We start from the raw sequence: 21,359 nt of genomic DNA on the forward strand, positions 1-21,359 counted from the left end.
CCCGCGGTCGCTTCAAAGCCTTCTCCCCCAGCTGGGCGGCGCTGACTTCGGAGAGACCGCGGAGAAACCCCTCCCCCGTGGTCGCTCCGAAGCCTTCTCCCCCAGCTGGGCGGCGCAGGCTTTGGAGGGACCGCGGAGAAAACCCTCCCCCACGGTCGCTCTGAAGCCTTCTCCCCCAGCTGGGCGGCGCTGGCTTCGGAAGTGCCCGCTGGTCAGCTGGGGGAAAATGGGGCCTATGGGGAAAAATCGCAAATTCCGCATCGCTATGCGGATTCGTCGTTAAACGGGGCGCTCGTTATGTGAGGCACCACTGTATTTACCTACACAAATAGACACTTTACAATTCCATCAGAACGCTACTCCTTCTTGTTCTGCAAATTATTTTGTTCAAAGTACTTTATACAAAAGTGTCTTCTTTACTGGATACTTCTATCCTGAGCAGGCACAATAGGGCAGATTTCCATCTCCAGCCAGGGAGGAGGAAAATCCTGTCATAGACCTGCCATTAGTAGAGAGCCAGCAGTTAGCCCTGAAAAAAAGTAGATCTTGAAGCATGGGAAGATACACTGCCAACCAATCTTGAGGCATAGGACAGGCAGAAATGCAGGAAGTTCTAACTTTGGAAACCAGAGAAACATGACAATAGCTTTCTCCAAAAATCCCTAGGGCAAAAATAGAGAGATAAGACTCACCATCCAGGAAGGGATTTCAGGTTTACTGTTCACTGAGGAGAAAAAATCTTCATGGCAGGTCCAACTTTTCATTCTCAGTCAGTGGAGCAATGAATGACTGTAGCAAATTACAAAATGACTGTAGCAAACTACCATAGCAGTACTGACCTTCACATGTGAACCCTCGCACATGTTGCAGACTCTTATAAGTAACGACTTCGTACTCTCTCAATGCTCTTAAAGTGTTCTGGGTATCTGAAGTGTTTACTTGGGGGGTGATAGTGTGTTCAAAGCACACTGGTCACTGGAACACTCCAGCTAGGAAGACTGGAATAGGATTTTGATTCTATTTTGTTGGTTCTTGGAATTTTGACTGTAATGTACTTCTTGACTCGATGGTGTTTCACAGAAGTTGAAAGTACACTCCATGTGACTAACCAACAGAAGTCCAAATATGCTTGCGGACTTGAAAGACAACATGATCACTGCCCCCACAATTAATGAGTTGTAGTGCCCACTGGGATGGGCCTATCTGTATACCAATGAAATGCATTTCACTATCCACTGGCTTGCAGTAAAGTGGGACACCAGCCATCCCAGATCCGTCGATTTATACACGATATCTGATCATTTGATGTTCAAAATGTGCCTGATGTAGATGCAAACAGCACTGGGGTGAGGAAAGAAATCAGCCCTGAGTGCGTCTAATTGTGATGAATGGAATGTAGACAGAAATCAGGCTGACCCTCTTGACTCTAATAGAAGTATTAATGCTTGGAGACAGATCTGTCCATCATACAGATCAATCCATGTAGAATCCACTCCAACCGACACATTTGCCTTAAGCAAACCCTTTGCACTTACACAAACATTAGAAGGCAAAAAAGTGGTCTGATTGCCAGAATGGTGTCAACTACATCCACTGAAAGAATCTCTGTTGTTTGATTCCTGCTAGGAAAGCAGAGCCCCTCCAATTGGGTGGACCAGAGAACTTTGTGATGGGAGATCTCTCCTGATCAGAAATCTGCAAAGTGAGACCATAGCCTCATTGGCCACCACAAAGTCACCAGGACCACCTTGGTCTGGAACATGCACACCTTCTGCAACCCACTGGTAAGAAGGCATAAAACAGACTTGGAGATCACTCTGATATCAGAGCATCAGTGTGCTCCACCCATGAATTGAGATGTCATGAGAACAAATTTGGGAGTTGTTGATCCATCAGTGTGGCAAACAAGTGCACTCCCCACCTGCTAGCTAGTTGCTGAAAACTTGGGGTGAAGAATCCATTCTCCCAGATGGACTGTGGACCTGCTGAGCTAGCCTGCCTCAACATTCTGTTCCCCTTTTAAGTGTTCTGCTCATGAAGAAGATCCACCTACCACTAGAAAGAGGATGAATGCATGCTACTTCCTTACTGACAAGACTACATGGTATTACCTCTGTTTCGAGTAAAGCAGGGGTCCCCAACCCCCATGCCATGGCCCGGTGCCAGTCCATGGACTTCCTGGAACTGGGCTGTGGTTATGGATCTCCGCCCCCCCCCCCCCCCACACACGGTGGGTGTATCGCATTTTCGGAGGGGCATGTTGTTTGCCCTCCGTGAGCGTGACATGCCCACCTGCAAGCGTGACACGTCCCCTCGCGAGCATGGGGTGCCCCCTCCACGCACAGAACCCACACACCCCAACCGGTCCGTGGTCCCAAAAAGATTGGGGAACGCAGGAGTAAAGCATCCCTGCCCCTTGATGACTAGGGCAAATTTCACAAGAAACAGCCAAGTGGTCTGCAGGTTCGATCAGTTGACTGTAATATCAGTTGACCTCCTTCAACAAGAGCTCCTGAACTGCCATGGCCTGACAATGGACATCCCACTCCCAAAAACTGGTGCTGGGATCATCTAAATTCTAATGGCTTCCTGGCGAACTGCCCTGCCTAGATGTAGCTCTTCTTACCATCAAAGAAAATGTAAGAACACTTAGAATGTTCAGAGGGAAAGTAGACCCTATGGGCAAGAGTAGATAACGGAGAAAAGATCCTTACACTAGAAGATATTTTTCAGTTCCTTCATTGATGCCCTTCGAAGTCTCAGTTTTCTTTTCATTTCATGGCTGCATCTGGATTAATGACTGAATTGACATTCAGAAAGTATTTAATGCTGGTGTCTTCTTTGTCCACAATTTAAAGTACTGCAGTTCTTCTATAGTCATGATTTTTGTCTTCTTAATTTTCAACTGCAGTCCTGTTTCTGCTCTTTCTTCTTTCACTTTTATCAGCAGACATATCAAATAACTACTGCTTTCTGCCAGTAATACAATGTAATCTACATATCTTAATTTACTGATGTTTACTCCACCAGTTTCAGTCTATCTTTTAACTGAATCTAATCCCGTTTTTCATATAATTTCTGCCTATTAACACAAAAGGACATAAAATACACCCTTGCCTATACGAATTCATTTTGTTTCTCCATGTTCTGTCTTAACAGTACCTTCTTGTTGACAATATAGATAATGTGCAAGTATTGAGGCACACCTCTTTTTTTTAGAATAGTACATAACTTTTCCTGGATCCCAAAAGGGTTTGCTGTAGTCTGTAAAGCATAGATTGATTTTCCTCTGAAATTCTTTGGTATGCTCCGTAAACCAAAATATATTTGCAATGTGGTCTCTAGTGACTCTTCCTTTTCAGAATTGAGCTTGAACACCATATATGGCAAAAGTCTCATTCGCAACATCTTGAGCACGATTATGTTTAATGGGAAATTAATGCAACTCTCCTATAGTTCCTGCACTTTGGTGTGTTCTTGAAGATTAGAATGTACACTGAACATGTCCCATCTCTGGGCCTCTCTTTTCTTTTGTGTAGTTGATGTCTGCAATTCGTGCATTTCTTCTATTCCGTTCTTCAGTATATTCTTTCCAACTTCTCATTATTTTATCCTGATCAGATAGTATGTTTCTCTCTTCATGTTTCATTATCTCTGAAAACTTAAATTTCCCTTGGACTTCTAGGATCTTATTAAACACATCTGTTCTTCCTCTTTTGTTATTCTATTCCATTCTCTCTCTTTTGCACTGACTATTGTTATAGTTGCCTTGATGTCTTAAGTATTAGTTGTCAAAAAGCTGTATTTAGTATTCTCATCCTATTTCTGTTGCCATATATTTTCACTTCTCAACTGTTAACATTTTTAAGACAACGATCAGGCATCCATCTAGACTCTTTGTTTCCTTTGACTAGAAAACCAGTATTTCCCCATTCTTCCCTGATATCTTTAGTTTCAATCTAGTTCTTCTGGTTGATTGTCAACTGAGTTTTGTGAAGTTGTTCTTTCTATAGACTTTAAAATAACTAGAAATGTTACTTAAATTGTATGTTGGCATTATGATTATTTGTTTTCTTCTTCAACATTACTGAAATAATTTTATATTAACACTTCATTGTCTGTACCATAGTCCGGTCCCATTCTTATTCTGCTAGAAATCAACAGCTGCATTTACTACTTTCAATTAAGTAGTTACGTGATTTCTGTATTGCGAACATTCATGTGCTCAGTCATCTATTTGGCTGGCTGAAGCATATATTGGCAATTAACAGGCTGTTGGAGTCATAAAACTCTGCGAGTAGCTCTCTTGCTTCATTGCTGACTCCTAGACCAAATTTTCCAATAACATTTGCTTATGCTTTGTTTCTTAATTCTGCTTTCCAGTCAGCTATGATTATCAGCATGTCTTCCTTTGGGGTATAATCAATGTCTTCCTAGATGCTTGCATTAAATCTTTTGAATTTTTTTTTCTTCAGCATCTATACTTGAAGTGTAGACACAAAATATAAGCTATGCATGGATAAACATGTACAGTGATTTGCATGGTTAATCATGCCTGCCAATGTCTTTATGGATATCAGGGGTATTGGTGTTAAAGCAGTCCATAGGTGAAACCATGCAAACTCCTTTGAATGAGCCTCATGGAGACAAGTGAACAGCCCTCCTTCAAATCGAGGCAAGAAAATCCTCTCCACAGGCAGTCTCCACTGTTGAGAATCTCTGGCTTCCATTTTTTCATCTTGATGAAATTTCATTTCAGGTCAGCTGCCTGAGAGCTAAACATCTGAGACACCTTGAGCAACATTGTAAAGACCCCAGAACTTTTTCTGGTGTGTGTCCACTGTTTGGGACACACATTTGGCCCCAGTGTGTGGGAGATGATGTCTGAGCAGCTTCAATCATTGTGATGACAGGGACCCTTAGAGTGGGGGATAGGGAGAGAAAAATGCTTCTGAGCCTAAGCTTGAGAACGGAATCCTGCAATCAAATAATCTGCAACTAAGGCACGAATTGCCAGTCCACATGACTCATGAATCACCCCACAGGTGGACGTAACAAGAGTCCAGCACCCTGGGGCCAGACTGTCAGCTCACCTTTCCGCTGCTGCTGCGGGCTCTGCGCTCCCTTCCTATCACTCCGGAGCTAGCTGTGGATTAGCCACTATTTGACCTGGCAGAGAGGCTCGTCATTCCACCTCCTCCCAGGAGTGGCTTGTTGACTGCGAGCTCCAGAGCAATAGGGAGTCCGGAGCCAGCGGCGTCAGCAGCAGATGGTGAATGGACAGTCTGGCCCCCGGGGGGCTAGACTCTCGTTACGCCCACCTGTAGGGGGTTATTCATATACGAATACAAATACCCCCAATCTCTACTCATGAATATACTTAGGATGCTGTGTCATGCTTGTGCTCTGTCTGGTCCAAATTGGGCTCATTTATCTTCGTATTAATCACATTAGATATCAGAGTTCCCTATCAAGCACAGATGGAGGTCACCATAAAGCTGTCTTTTAGAATTTGTAAGATATTAATAGAAGCAAAAGACTAACAAGATTTTTTTTTTGAAAGACTTGCTGTTGTTTAGTCGTTTAGTCGTGTCCGACTCTTCGTGACCCCATGGACCAGAGCACGCCAGGCCCGCCTATCTTCCACTGCCTCCCGGAGGTCTGTCAATTTCATGTTGGTTGCTTCACAGACGCTGTCCAGCCACCTCATCCTCGGTTGTCCCCTTCTCTTGCCGTCACACTTTCCTAACATCAAGGTCTTTTCCTTTTGAAAGACCATGGGAACGAAATTTGGGAGAGGAAATAGGTACTTAGGCATAGAATAATATATGGGGGAAAAGAATATTGAAATCTATGCCTAAAATGATAGAGTAAAAGTTTTACAAATTAGTTTGGAGATGGTATTTAAATCCAGTTAAATTAAATCAAATATATACTAATTATTCTAAGTTGCGTTGGAGAACATGTCAGAAAAAAGGTACTTATTTTCATATGTGTTGGGAATGAGTATATATTGAAATTTTGGCAGCTAGTTTTCAAGAAAACAAATGAAATAATTAAGTTAAATATAAATATGTCCTAAAATAGCTCTTTTATCAGTATTTGACAACAAGCCATGGAGTTGGATAATGAAATAATTGATTTGGTAGCAAAGAATTGGAAAATAAAGCATGATTTTCAATTAATGAAGTTTGGAATATTGCTATTAATGGTAAGTTAATGTGTAATATTAAACTAAAGAAAGGTTTGATAAATAAGAATATTTTTATTTGGGGAGAATTATCAATTTTGATAATGCATTTTTGATGCATTCACACAACACAAGTAAGATGTTGCCTAATTATATCAATAATCGCCCTTCCTATCCTACCTGGAAGGGCGATTATGCTTTGCAAGACACAGTGCAGTTTTAGAAAGGGAATGAGCATCTATAAACAGAAAGTAAACAGGTTATATTTCCAAATGGTCCTGGTGCAGGGGGAGCACATTGTGTAATTAATTGTATTGTTTATGTGGCTTTGTGTTAGTAAAGTGTTTTTATGTATGTATTTTTGCTTGTTTTTTGTTTCTTTTTAGTACTAAAAAAATCAAGCTGTCCATGGCAGAAGCAGTTAAAAGTAAAAAGATCCTTTGCAAAGGGCTGGAATAATTTGTCTTGATTTTGCTCCTTCCATTCCATTGGGAGAAGACATCACTATATCCATACTATATTGCAGAAGAATAACTTTGTTCAAAATGGTGGGTAAGAGTTCTGGTTTGAAAAACCTATTTGAAGGGGTTGGATTGTACCACTGAATGATCCTCCCAGAAAGCTCCCCTTCCCTGTCCAAACCTCACTCTCTCTTCATGCAGTGCACAGTAAAAGTCAATAAATGCTTCATTTGTGATTCTGATAGGAAGACCACCGACCAGAGAGAAGTGGGGTAGGTAATTCACTCCCATGAGCCCAGTGTATCAGGAGGGTAGGATCAACACAAAGAACCAGCTGGGGAACTGAAGTCTGACTGTAACTGAATGATCATGGGAAATACAAGATTGAAACTTATACTTCCCTCTTCCTTTCCTTTCTCTTACATGGCAGGTAAGGATGAGGCAGGTGAGAAAGATAGGATTATTGATATAATTAGGCAACATCTTACTTGTGTTGTGTGAATGCATCAACAAGATTCACAATCACTTGCTTCCTATAATTTGATTCACTGTGGATGATTTTTAAGAGTACTACTGCCATGGCTCATCCAAGTCCTGGATTCCTTTGAGGAGTTGCTCCTCAATTCAGCAACACAGGGGCTTCTACACCCTCCATCTTTCGTTGCTTTCGGATCCGAGAACCAAGGAAGCAGTCTGCATTTCTTATTTATTCACCTGTGTTCTGCAGATAAATGTTTATTCAGATATCTACCTTGCCCTTAGAGTAAAAGCAGGTTCACCTCCACTTTCCTTCATTCTTAGGGTGATGTTTGTTCCTAAGGAGTAACACTGACTAACCCACACCCATCAACTGGAACAACAACATTTTTTTCTTCAACTTTGCTTTTTATAATTAGACTGTCCTCTGCCCTCAAGCTAGCTAGCTAAATAATAAATAAATAAATAAATAAATAAATAAATGGAATAAAAAGCAGCAGATTATGTTTCTATAGGACTGCCAGCTTTGGTATAGATCCCTACACTTTAAATAGCTGCACAGAAAAGTAAATCAACAAGTGAGAGAGGAAGCAAAGGGCATGCAACTGTTGAAATTTTTCTAAGTATCAAATATATAAAAGCCTTTCCCTGAATAAAACCAAACAATCCAAGATGTTTCACTTATGTTTTAGTACTGATTTTAGTTTCACAAGTCATCAAATATAACTGAAATGAATTAATATTGACTTAATACTGTTTCAAATTATTATTTTTGTTAACTTGTTTTATTCCATATTGTATTAAAAATGATATTGCCTTCTTGCATTACTATTTCAGGTAGACTGATATAATTTTACTTATGTGTATTTCTCACTTTTTGTTTCTTTTAGATATTTATTTTTACCAGAATGCCTCCTATCTGAGATTTAACCTCCCACTTCTTGGCAAAAAGGAAACACTTTTCTATTATAATATTCAGGGCTTATACTACTAATTTAGCTTAAAAACATTCTCAAAGTTAATTTTCTGATATTTTCCAGTTTTGGCTTGTTGGGAAAGAAAGAACACATGGAACTAGAATGGAGAATTGATGCATTTTCAAGTAGCCCCGAACCACACTGAACATAAAATATACTGAAGAAATGTCCTAGTTATTACAGTGGCAAAAGGAAGTCAAAACTCAACTCTCTTCTGTACACAAGCATGGCTATACTGAAAGCATGAGGGAAAATGAAAAGAGAAGTGTTGCTAGATAGCAACGATGTATGATTGGTCTATAGATATTCCATATCATTGAGGTAAGCATCAGCACACACAAACCTAATACTGTAGTACATATAGTAATGCTTCTCTTTCCTCCTCTGTATTAACTTACTGATGTGTCAAAGTGAGGAAGAAAAATATGTTTTAGCTTGGAAGTACTTCCCCAGTGTGGAAACCACAGAAGTACAAAGAACAAGCAAATCTGAATATATATCTGCCAACTGAAAGCTATAAAGAATGAAAAAATATATGAAAGGATACTAGAGATCAAAACGAGTTGGAACTCAAACAACTACTTCAAAAAAAGTAATTTATCAAAATACATTTATTAACAAATGTTAAGTAGGTACAAATACTTTGTGACCAGTTCTAATTTTTTCTGTGACATATATAGCAATTATTTGTACTATTGCTTAATACAACTCATATATTAACAAAAAGCAAAGTAAGCAACTTTTGTATAGTCAACTGTGTTTAGGTAGTATTCTAGCTAATTTTCAACTGTTTAAGTAGTATTCTAGCTAATCCAGAAGTTTCAAAACAAGTCTTACATTCAAATAACTCTTCTATTTTATTACTTTGTGGTGAATACCTTTTAAGTATTAATATGAATGTATTTTAGCAACATGTTAACAGAGTCCACAACTTTAATGTAATGTTTAGATTTTAAGCTTTAAATCAAAAACACTAAATACATGACTTAAAATGTAATCAGTTTAGACAGAACGCTAGACAAGAGGATCTATTATGATTATGAATGCATTTGTCTACATTAGCATATAAAGTAATAATTACTGGCCAAAGCCCTGTTGCTCAGTTTAGTAAATTGCATTAATTTGCAGTAAATTGAATCAACAGGGATTTGACAAATCAACTCCTCCTTAAGTTCCATTGATTTAAATAGGCCTACTTTAACTGCGACTTACTTTAGCACAGTAAGTCTCAGTTAGAGTAGGCCCATTTGAATCAATGGAACATATAGAGGAGTTAACTCACTAGATCCCCAATGATTTAATGGGCCTATTCTATTATGATTTACAACATAAGCAACAAGATTTTGGCTAATGTATACTTGTTGAAAGAGCAACTGATTTAGCAATCACTCTAAAGTAAGAGTATCAAGCAAAGGCACCAATCTTCTATGAGATAAAAAAAAATCTTCAGTTTTTTTTTAACTGAAAAGCCATTTATATTTAAATAGCTTGAGTCAAACCCTTTGATATATGTGGGAAAGGATACCCAAGACAGCACTAATATGCTTGTTCCTTCCACTTACGCCTAACCAACTGCATGTAAAACTGCAATATGCCCAGAAGTTATCTACAAATATGAGTCCCACAAATATCTTCTGCAGCAAAATCCACAGGGCTGCTTCTTCCATCAGCTGCACAAGCAACTCACTGTCTTTGGAGAACAAGCAGCCTCTTGAGAGTAGCCCTAATGCCACCCAATTTCCCTGAAGGAGGCAAACAAAGGTTTCTCATTGTAGCAACAGACATCCATTCCAATATCTGGTCAGGGAGGTCTGACACCTGAATATCTGCCTAAGAGCCCTACAGAACTTTATAGATTTCTAGGAAAAAATCAGAAGCCTGTGTTTGTCACAGCTGGCATTTATCTCAGTTAAGGGATAATTCCAGAATGCAACCAATAATTCCCTATTGTATCAAAATTCATATGGGTATCAAGGTGTAAGTCTTTTAACTGTTGCAATAATTTCAGGGAACATCAGCTTTATCAACATTGCTTCTATATTTATAAAAATATTGCAAATATTAAAAACATCCCAACGTCTTACAGCTATGAAAAACTGTAGGCACAAATGCATAAACATAAATTCTTCCTTGCAACTTGTGAAAAGCTGCAGGTGTGATTGCATCCAAAATTCTTACAACTATCAGATGTTGCAAAATAAAAAAGTTGATTAAAAACAAAACTTAAGTTGTAAGCAAAAGTTAAATCATAAAAAAAATTGAATTGTAAGCTTTTAGATATAAAAGTTACAGACAAGAATTTAAATCATATTTGAATCGAACGATAAAGGAGCTTATAGCCTAAAAGAGACACACTAAAACAGCAGAAAATATTCTCCAAAACACCAGAGTTCTTAAAAGAAAGAATATATAAAGCAAAATTAATTTTTTTAGCCTTTAAACATACAAGGAAATTATTAAATAACATTCTTGCCTAGCCAAGGCAGCCTTGTGTCAATTTGCACCTATGGAGGAAAGTTCATGATGAGTGTGTTGCTGGCTTCTGAAACTGAAACCTGCAGCTGCTGCACTACCACATGCCTCCTGCTCTTTGATGACTGGTGCCCAGTAACAGTGCTGTTGGCATCTGGCGTCTGTGGTGTAGCATGTTGTATTGCTGTATTATTGAGTTGAATATTGCTGTGTATGTACCTTCCTAAATTTATATCTCCCCCCACCATATGTCAGCAATCTCTTTTCCTGGGCCTGCAAGTTATACGGATCTGACACATTAAGGAGAATGGTTTTTAATAGAAATCTCTTTTGTTTTTGCACCTCCTGTAACTCCAAGGGCTCCTTCCTCAGTATCTGAAAGGCTTCCACTATGGTGATAAACATCCTTATTATGACTAACATTTTGCAAAACCTGGAGGAACAAGAGTGTGTACATTAAAATATATGGTATACCAAGATACTATGAAACCAGAGCACTGTAGCTACAGAGAGTGCAAGTTATAAGACTTGCAAATGCCGTCTCCTATTATATTTACACATTGCAACATAAATACGTTTCAACTGTCATCCATAAAGAAAATTCTTTTCTAATGTTGTTGTAGAATGACCTTGCTCCCAGGCCTTGCTGGAGAGCTGGCTGATTGTTTTGAAGCTACTCTTCATAGATTATTGTTCAAACCTCATTTGTAAAGTACAACATATATTTCCAGAATTTTCTACATCCTCATTATTTTAGTACAAAATATCAAATCTTGACATCTGTACTCTTAGCAATGTGGGAGAGGCTGTGGCAACAATCTAGGATGACGTCATTCAAAACATGTGGGGAATTTATAGGGTGTCAGGTTTAACATGCACACAAATACTCTGCTCTGCATTAACCCTGGTAGATACTTAAGCTGCTGCCTTAAATGCTCCATCTCCAATTTAAAAAATACTCAAGAATTCAAATACTATTTTAGAATGCCTTATGCATATATTACACCTCCACATCCTCCAGAAAACATATGGAAAGGTATCCAAAAACAAAACAAAGCATCAGTACAGGTGAAAAAGTGTACATGTCACAATAAATTTATGAGATACACAGTTGTCATTTGAGCACAATTCCATGTTCATTTGGAATTTCAGCAAAGCGTTATTAGATGTATGGGGACCTTTTCATGTTATTCTTGCATCTTTTGGATTCCTTCATGAAATCTTATTCACGGCTTCTCCAAGTCTCTCCGTAGCTTCAGTGTAAGCCTATCATTTTTAGTATCTTGAATAACCTATTTTGCCCCTTTTGTTTTGCTGTGTAATAGAACAACAAGGGCTATGTTATGTTTCTAGAAGTGCCATTTACATGTTAAAAATATAAGTAGAATCTGAACATTTAGAATAAGATTGGCTAATGTAGAAATTAAGGAATAATTTTCTTCTAATATAAAGGCCTCTCCAATTTAGAAGACTTTTCAGAAATACTTATTCAAAGAGAAGAATGAATTCAAACAACTTTGTCCATACAAATTCAGGACATCTAAGGAACCACCACAATACGACCACTTGCAGTATTTGTACAAGGGCAACATGCAAGAGGCATTCCCCATTTTCATCTACTTCACTACAGCCCACACATCTGAAAAGTCTCTCCTAAAAGTCAAATACCTCAAAACAGACCCTAGGTAAAATTACAGTGGAAGATAACAGTGATAGGGAAAAATCAGGGAAAATTAGGGCACAGGCATGGTGGGCCAGTCACTTGACACAATTTAACTTCCTTCTCAGGGTTACTGTGATATAGAGACATAACATATAGCCAGTGCCTCAGAGAAAGGGAGAACAAACTTTAAATATACTGATATAAGACTTGAAATTACTGGTCATCCTACAGGCTCTACAAGGGAGCTGTGGCAACTTAGCTTCACAGCTGCATAATACCCAATTCCTTCCAGAGAAAAAGCTACCCACGGCTTTCAATATTTTAACTGAGAAGCTTACATAAGAAAACAAATGTTCTGAACAGCCTTTTCCTAGTTTTTCTACTGGCTGAGTTTAAGAAAACAGTTGCCAAATCTTTAATGTTAAGATAAAATAAAGGAAATTAATTTTATTGTGAAGGGTAGCAAAACATGCCACAAACATGCCTTCAAATGAATAAACAAAGTTATGTAGATAGTGGTGGTACTATTTCAATCAACAAGACTAAATCAGTTTTACCTTCACTTAATAAGCAATATGCTCCCAGATTGTCATGAATGCAAATTAAATTAAATAATTTAACGTATCATTAAATGAAAAAGGAACAAGAGTTACCTGTTTGTATTCGCTAACACAGTTTTGACAACAGAATCTCTTCGGTTCCCCATCAACCATAAGGATATTGTTTGCTGCACCTTTACTAGGGAGGTATTCCCCACAATGTTCACAACAATTCATGATTAAGCCATTAGCCATTCGATATCGATTGAAGCAGTGGTCACTACATAGTTTATGAGTCATGTTTTTAAAGCTAACTTCATGACGTATCTGTTGATTTAAAAATAGTGTAAAGACGGTTACTGTTTATAGGAATTTACAGTGCCAAAATATACCATTTTATCATTACCAGTATATTCACTGGCTGCAGAAAGGTAACATTCAAAACATTTAGGCTTAATGAACAGAAAATATATTACAGTGTGTAACAACTACTTTAAGCAGAATTCACTTTTACAAAACCAATTAAGTCACATTAATCATTTTACAATGAAATTGCAGTGTTAATCTTGCACCTGCACAGTATGTCTCAGAATCATCTAGAGATAAAACAAAAGCATTTTGGTTGTAGACCTACCCATCCAGGTCTGTAGGAATAAATAAGCAGGATTCCCAGAGGTTTCCCCTCTGTTCCAGAAATACAATGGAAAAATGGCAGCAGCAGCTGAGAAGTTTGAGTGACCCTCCTGCAGGAGGATGGGATGTATGTACGCATAAACGAAGGACCAAAGAAGCATCCTATCCTTTGTTGTGGTCTTTGTGTATCACACAAATGCATGATTAGCAAGCTAAATTATCCAACTGTGGGTGTCCCCAGAGTGCTGAAGACAACAACACTGTCATCCAAGAGATACCCCTCTGTTTAGATCAGACACCCAAGGTAGTAGTGACAGTGGCTGGGGCCAAGTGGTCACCCAGCAGCTGGCATGTAAGGGGACCCTGTGTGTAAGGAACCAGGAATCCCTAAACAGTTGGAAATGAATGGAGACAGCTGTATGGAACACTCTTTGTGAGGACAAGAACAGGCCGGGAGATCTGAGATGTGCAAGGAATAGGATGGTACACACCATCCTATTGTCCCTTGCACACCTCAGATCTCACAACCTGTTCTTTGAAGCAGTATATCTCCTTACAGTAGAAAGGCAAGAAGTATTTGCCACTTAACATGTTAAGAGCACCATGTGGACAGCTTGCATGCAGTTTGTAGAACAAGATCTACTTCTGGCTCAGTGTGTAGGGTGACATACCAGGACATCAGATAAATGGAATGGAGATCTGGGTTTTGGAAGGAACTTTGGGATTGTGGGAGAAGGACTGGGACTTGAAGAAGGCTGTAGAAGTGATCAGTGAAAAGATTTGAGAAGATGGGGGAAGCAGGTCTGCAGAGGCCACCAAGGAATAATGAGAATGCAGTGCACGTGGTTATCCTTCAGCTTGATGAGGACTCTGGTCATGAGAAGTACGGGAGGTAATGCACAGAGGGGCCATTTCAGGAATAAAGGAATGCATCCTCCAAAAACAAAGCAATGTCCCTACTGCAAAGGAGGTACTAAGCCACTGCTGGATGGAGTTGCCATTTGTGAGATGTAGCGGTGGAACAGATGAGCACATCTGCTACCTTGCTGTGCTCATTTGGGAGATAGACTGTTTGGAGGTGGATGTCCCAGGCATGGCACTAGTGCCATATTCTCAGAATTAGGTTAGAGAGTGAGACTGCTTGGTGAGGCAGAATATGATGGTTGTATTGTCCATTGGGATTTGTACTTTATGGCTCCAAATCATAGACTTAAATGTCTTCAGGGCCTTCAAAATTGCTAAAGGCCATTCTACCAAGGTGATGTGACCTTCTTCATCAAGAGAGAGGGATGATGGTGGGCTGTGAGAGTAGAATGTCCTTGCTGGGTGGTCTCTGAGGCAATCAACTGGAAAAAGAGGCACCCTTGAATTGCCCATGTGTGGAATCTGTCCTACTGCAGAATGTTTGGGATTACCACAATGAGGTCCAGGAGTCTACAGGCTACCCAAATGAGAGTGAACATGTTGTCCTTCAGGAGGAAAGCTCCGGCTGTTGAGAGAGACTAGAACACTGATGAATTTTTAGTTCCTGGAGAGAAAGAAGTGGGATTTTTCAGTGCTGATGAGATCGTTGGGAGTAAAAGTAAAAGCACGTCTCCCAGAGGTCTGTGATGAACCAGATTCTCTGGATGGAAGAACGCAGGTTATTTGGGAACTTTGAGGTCACAATAAATGTGCTGAGGGTGCAGAGTCAAGAATGGGATATAGCTGCCATCTTATTTTGGGATTGCAAAGTAGTGTGAAAAGAAGCTATGAGAAAAAAGTCTGGAGCGTATCAGGGTGATGGTGGAGTGATAAAAAGATAGCCTGTTGGTGGGAGAAGCTAAGTGAAGTGTCCTTTTGGGGGCCATGGTGGGGGGGTGTTGGTGGTTGGTGAGAAGGATTTCCTCTGTGAACTAGACAAGAACAAGATGTGAGGCTCTCTGAGAAGGGAAGCCAGGGAAGAATTTTGACCCTACTAAGCCAGGAGAGCTGCAACTTGGAATACAGGTTGTGCAGTGACTTAGCACGTGAATCTGAGGGGGCAGTCAGTGCAAGCTCCAGCACCAATGGCTGGATGTGTTGCCAGAGAATCTGGAAGCTTATCCTATGGTGGAAGCACCTTCAGAGGTTGTGGCTGACAGTGTACCCCAAAGTAAAAAGGTTCCTAATACCAAGGGCTTGGGAGTTAGGGAGGACAATGGTGACATGGAACATATAGATCATCTGAACCTGCCACAAGAGTCTTCACAGGGGCATCTGTAGGGTGGACAATAATGTGAGTGACAGCTGGAATATGCAGAGGCAATGAAGTGTAGACAGCATCAGTAAAGGGAAACCGAGACCAGGATTGAGACCCAAGTCCTTGAGGAGATCAATACACAATCTGTCCTGCTGAGGACTGGTATCAATAGTGAGACTGAGGGTGGGCTCCTGCTAGGATGAACGATTTGATACTTGAGTTCCTTCTTTTTGTGAGTAATGGAGTGTGACCCGGCATTTGCAGCAAGCTGATGGGGCACTTCCTGAAGTTGGATCCAGTATCAACAACAGTGCTGGAGTGGTTAATACTGAGGGTTGCTGTGGCACAGAAGGGCAAGTTGGCTGGCTGGATCAAACTGGCAGCTATTTGGGGACTCAGTATTGAGCGGTCTCCTCTGATGCTTCTGAGCTTTCTCTCAAGAAGAGACAGAAGTGTAATGAGCAGTTCTGGCAATGATGGCACTTCTGTAGGATATGGTGTGCTCCAAGACAAAATAAGTATTTGAAGTCTTGCTACTGCACTCTGTGTACTTCTTTTAAAAAAAGCTCTAGAAGCTATGTAAGTAGTCCAAGAGCTGAGTTGTCAAGCCAGGAGAGAGTAGCTGAAGAGAAAGGAGAAGATCAAGTCCAGATGTGTTTTCACATGATTGCACTAAAATTTTGCTGAGAATGTGGTGGACAAAAAGGTACTATGAAGAAGGCAGGTGGTCCAGCATATTTATGCCTACAGGCTGAGGAGTTGAACTGCATGTTTCCATTTAAGTTCTGGAAGACTCTGAGATACTTACATAGACCTAGCCCATATATGTGATTCACAGAGTCCATGCCAAAGAAGCCATTTTACAAAATTGTAAGACAATGCTAGATGTCTCTCAAGTAAACAAAATAAAAAAATATAACATAATGCATCAAAGAGAAGAAAAATCATACAAACCTCTGTCAATTTACCACAGATGGTGCATCTTGACTTATTCAATACTCCTTTTGAGGGATTCTGTTTGTCTTCATAGAAGGACAAACATGATGTACTGCAGAACTCTTGGAAGGATTCGCTTGAATCAACCTGAGCAACAATGGTACCTTTCATCGTTGTTATATCTCTAAAAGATATGAGAATACCAAGAGTATTTTAGCATCTTCAGACATTAAAACTCTTTAAAATCACCTCTTCCATCATACATATCACTTTAACATATTACAGACAAAACAAGTTTATCTTAAGAGGTCTAACTTATCCTTTTAAAATAGCAACATTATATATTAGAGTAGTGATGTACAAACAGATGTGTAAATGTTAAATCGTAATTTCCAACACTGTCTTTTAGGAGGTTTTCCATCTTGCTCAAAGGAAGCAGTGGTGAGATTAATTTGTTGTTGCTAAGTTAATGAAGATGATTATTGCCAAGCAACATGGACGATTTGGCATCAATCCATGCTCTACTTGATTCATACTCCTGCAGTGTGTCCAGAAGCTTTAATATGATATAAAATGCAGCAACTGATCAGTATTAGGATATTACTGCAATACTTAAAGACCATCATTCACTGCCAACAGTTATTTTTATGCCAAATTCAACCTTTACATCACTAAATGGCAAGTGGCATAGGTATCTAAGGGACCAGCTTTGAACCTTTCTTGTTATTAAAATGAAATGGACACAGTCTTCTTTCACTTGATATATTGTCAATGAAAGTCTTTCTTCTATTTTACTCTCAGTCTCTTGAATGCATTCCCTTCAGAGTTACCAGAAGGTATACACACTCACTCCTTCTGGAAGTTATTTTCAATTTAAGATCATCATCTTAATTTGGCATTTTCAGCTTCTTTTTGCAATTATTTTAACATACTTACATCATTTATTTACTACATTTCTGTCTCACTCTTCCACTAAAATGCAACAAAAAAGCTAACGTAAGCACAAGCAATTCACAGCCTGCAATATACTTCCAATTTGGGGCCAATTATGAATAAGCCTAAGAGTGGCAGCACAGCAGAAAAAAAAAACAGCAGACAAGAGCTATGGAGCAACTTGTGGGGTGCAGCTAGAAAAAGAACAGATGGGCAGAATAGATGGGCAGATTTGCAGTTCAAATGTACTCTTAAAAAGTTCAGTTACACATGAACTCTGCCTAATCTGGTCAGAACAAGGAGTTAACCCCATTTTGGAGGTGTCCTCACAAATACAGAATGGTGATATTAAAATGCCAGAAACACATATACTGTAAACTTGTTTGTGTTTAATAGTGTCAAACGATCAAGCTCTAAAAATGCACTTTAGCATCTTTCTGTCTCAATACACAAACTTAACATTGAAACAGAAAGACATGGTGAGTTCTCAATTGTGTCAACACAAATTAGACCACCCCTGCTATTTAATGTCTTGAAGTTCCAGATTAATGAATAGTCAGATAATGGTTTATATAGCGAAATCAATCTTGAAACCAATGAATGTGAAATTCCTTGCTTTTCCCATCTCCAAAGCTATTCCCCACTCCCTATTTTGCTGTTAGCCATTTTTCTCTGCCATATGCACACTGGTGCAAACTAGGATTAGAGAATCATATTTCTTGTGAACAAGAAACATTTGTAAATAACAGATTCGTGTTAGGGTTACAAGGATCTGCGTTTATTTTACCATAATTTTTATACCTGCAAACATTATGAAAATTCATAGTTCCTGCAAGAACAAGGAAAAATTGTTGTGCAGGAGAGGAGGGGAAAATACATGTATGCATGCTTGCTTAGTATGTCACACACTAAGTTCCCAGGAAATAAATGTTATTTCTCTATCAGTCCTGAACAGTGACTGAAAAGGGAGAAATATCTCATTTGTAAAAGCAAATTTTACAACTTAGTCAATGTGAAGGGAAGCTAAAAAATCTGCTATACCAGAATTGCTAGGGGAAAATAATTTTTTTAACAAGAAGGAAGGGAAGCAAATTTTATTCTTTTGCAGTGTTGCTATATTTATTTCTGTCTGCTACTACAAACTTGGACTCTTATTCTTGTACTTACATTTGCACAAACTAAGCCCCATTAACTTAAGTAACTTACTCTAATCAGTAAAAGGACAGCCTAACTCCAGCTTTGCAACTAAAATTGTTATGACTATCTTTCATTCATTACTTGAAGAATTTGAACTCATTCTACATACAACTATTACTATAGTGGGAATGTAAAGTGAAAAACGAGTTAATTATGTTCGCAATTCAGAAAAACAACATGATTACAGTAATACAATAATATAACATATGAATCACAGCACTCCTTTCTTTTCTTGCACTTACTCTGAAATGTTTGGAAATTACTTTTGCATGAATAGCATATATATGACTTTTTTTGGCAACCCAGAACAAAAAGTAAAAAACAAAACCAAAACCAAACTTAAAATCAACATTTTAATGTAAATTGACCAGTTAATGTTTTCAGCAGTATCACCTGATGAAGTGTGAAGTCAGTAGAAACACTGTACATCCATAATACACTGCTTCTGCAGCCATTTTGTGAACAACTGCCATATATTGTATCCATCAGCTCTTTCTTTCACCTTAGGCAATTTTGAAAATATTGTTCAGGAATGAATCCAGGCAACCAATTATGCCTCCTATTCCAAATTGCTGCCTTGCATTGCATCATTTTTGTAATACCCTTTTACTGGTCTGTGTACTATAGTGCAGCAATCCCCAACCCTTTTGCGACCGCGGACCGGCTGAGTCTCTGAGGAAGGCCCCCCACAGGTGTGCACGCACTCTCAGGCGTATGCGTGAAGGGGTGGGGAAGCGCTCACGCTGGCGCTGGCACATGCGCAAAGCAGCTGTGAGGAGGGGAGTGTGTGAGGGGGGGAGGTCTGTCTTCGTGGCCCAGTCCGGCTCAGGCAGGTTGACGACCTCTGCTATAGTTTATTCATGTGATCACTTACAGGGCTTCCTTCTATCAGCTCTCTGCTGAGAGGGATCACCATCCCATACATTTTGCATATTATCTATCAACAATGCAGACAGACATCTGTATACAGGTCACACATGTGATATAGTGCATGCTCCATTCGGCTTGAAGAGGTAAAAGAAATTTGTGTTCATGAATCATGAGTGTGGAACCTTTCATGTACACATTTCTATAATCTCTCCCTGGAGATTAAAGCCCAATTCAGACATTCATATTAGAGAATACTCCCCATATGTTCAGGAGAAACACTCTAGATCTGCCTGCCCATCACTAACATTTCCATGAACACATGGAAAATCAGGATTTGACTTCATTTGTAGAGACACCATAGACAGGTTCTTTTGTTCAGATTCGTCACCCTCCATGTGGTCAAGACAATGAGATAGAGAAAGGTGAAGACAGAGCATGTGGTTAATAATAACAATTTATTATGGTCATTGACCAGGAAGATAAAAATACATTTTTAGGTAAAATCACATTATATCAGACATTGGTCAAGACATGTCACCATCAATGCACTGTCTGGCTCTTTTACCATATTAAAGTTCAAAATAAGTTCTAAGTTAGCCAGGCCAGTGGACATGCGGTTAATACTCCCTCACATGAATGTCTGGGGGGCTTTAGATTCAGAATAAAAAACATGTATGGTGGAAAGTGAAATCATAAAGTTCCATTATGTTCTTCTCTAAAAATGTTGTATCTATATGCTGGCTCACCAACACAACAAATAGCCAAAAAAAAAAAAAAAAAAAAAAAAAAAAAAAGGGGGGGGGGGCCTCAAAAAGTCTACACCAACAGTTTGTATTCAACTGATGTATCTGGCTAGAGACAAGTTATGTTATTTAAATCAGTGACTGAAATACATGTTAACAAAAGTTGGTACAATGAAAATATTTTCATGTGCTCTACTACTAGTAAAACACAATAGGACTGGGTACCACCTAATACTCTCATTTTAAGCAGCGCGAAATCGATATCATTGGAACAAAGCATTCAAGAAATGCTCTGTTCATATTTTCCAAAATGTTAACCTTAACTCAAGCATTTTGCCTTTTTACAATGTGCTGCTTCTAGTACGTGTGTATATAAAAAGATAATATTCATTATGGCTTGTACAATTGCAACCTTAAGCCAAACTTTTTCTTAAGCTAATTTTCATCCTGGAGAGGGGCAAAGCACAAGTACAAACAGCAATGACAAAACTTAACTAAGCCTGTTACTCTGTATGATTCTCCATCATTACAAGAGAATTATATATTACACAAAACGCTGCTATATCTGAGAGAAAAGGAAAACCTGAGTTATTCTATAGTCCATCTTCACCTTAGAACTATGGCCTGTGTCAGGCACAACAGTGAACTATGATAAAGTTGCACGATAAGGAAATGGCATCAGGCTGGCATATCCTCTCCTAATATGATCAAACCATTGCCTAGCTTCACAGCAAACCTGAAAATCATTACTCCATTTATAGGTTTTAATTTTATAGTGGGGTCTCGACTTACGGACTTAATCCGTATTGGAAGGCGGTTCATAGGTCGAAAAAGTTCGTATGTCGAATCTGCATTTCACATAGGAATGCATTGAAAACCATTTAATCCGTATCTGCTCTTTTCCGTCCATAGAAACTAATGGGAAACTAATGGGAAGCTGCTATTCCGCCTTCTGCCACTAGAGGGGGATATTTTTATTTTTTCTTAGGTCAAGAAAAGTTCAGGAAAGGGGGGGAGGCAGGAAACAGTTTAAAAAGCACTTTTAAT

The 21,359-nt window shown here is 39.1% G+C and overlaps 1 protein-coding gene across 13 annotated transcripts in view; it reads right to left on the reverse strand.

Moving 5' to 3' along the window:
- ZMYM2 (zinc finger MYM-type containing 2) overlaps window positions 1–21,359 on the reverse strand; it is an 87,491-nt gene that overhangs the window by 43,659 nt on the left and 22,473 nt on the right. For all 13 annotated transcript variants that reach the window (XM_078390058.1, XM_078390054.1, XM_020802042.3 and 10 more), the window contains 2 exons: window positions 16,588–16,753; window positions 12,894–13,106 (listed from right to left, as the gene is read on the reverse strand). In XM_078390058.1, the coding sequence (XP_078246184.1) occupies window positions 12,894–13,106; window positions 16,588–16,753 (379 nt within the window). The remainder of the gene's footprint in view (window positions 1–12,893; window positions 13,107–16,587; window positions 16,754–21,359) is intronic.

Source organism: Pogona vitticeps, chromosome 3, assembly GCF_051106095.1.
Source record: "Pogona vitticeps strain Pit_001003342236 chromosome 3, PviZW2.1, whole genome shotgun sequence".
NCBI classification, from domain to species: domain Eukaryota; kingdom Metazoa; phylum Chordata; class Lepidosauria; order Squamata; family Agamidae; genus Pogona; species Pogona vitticeps.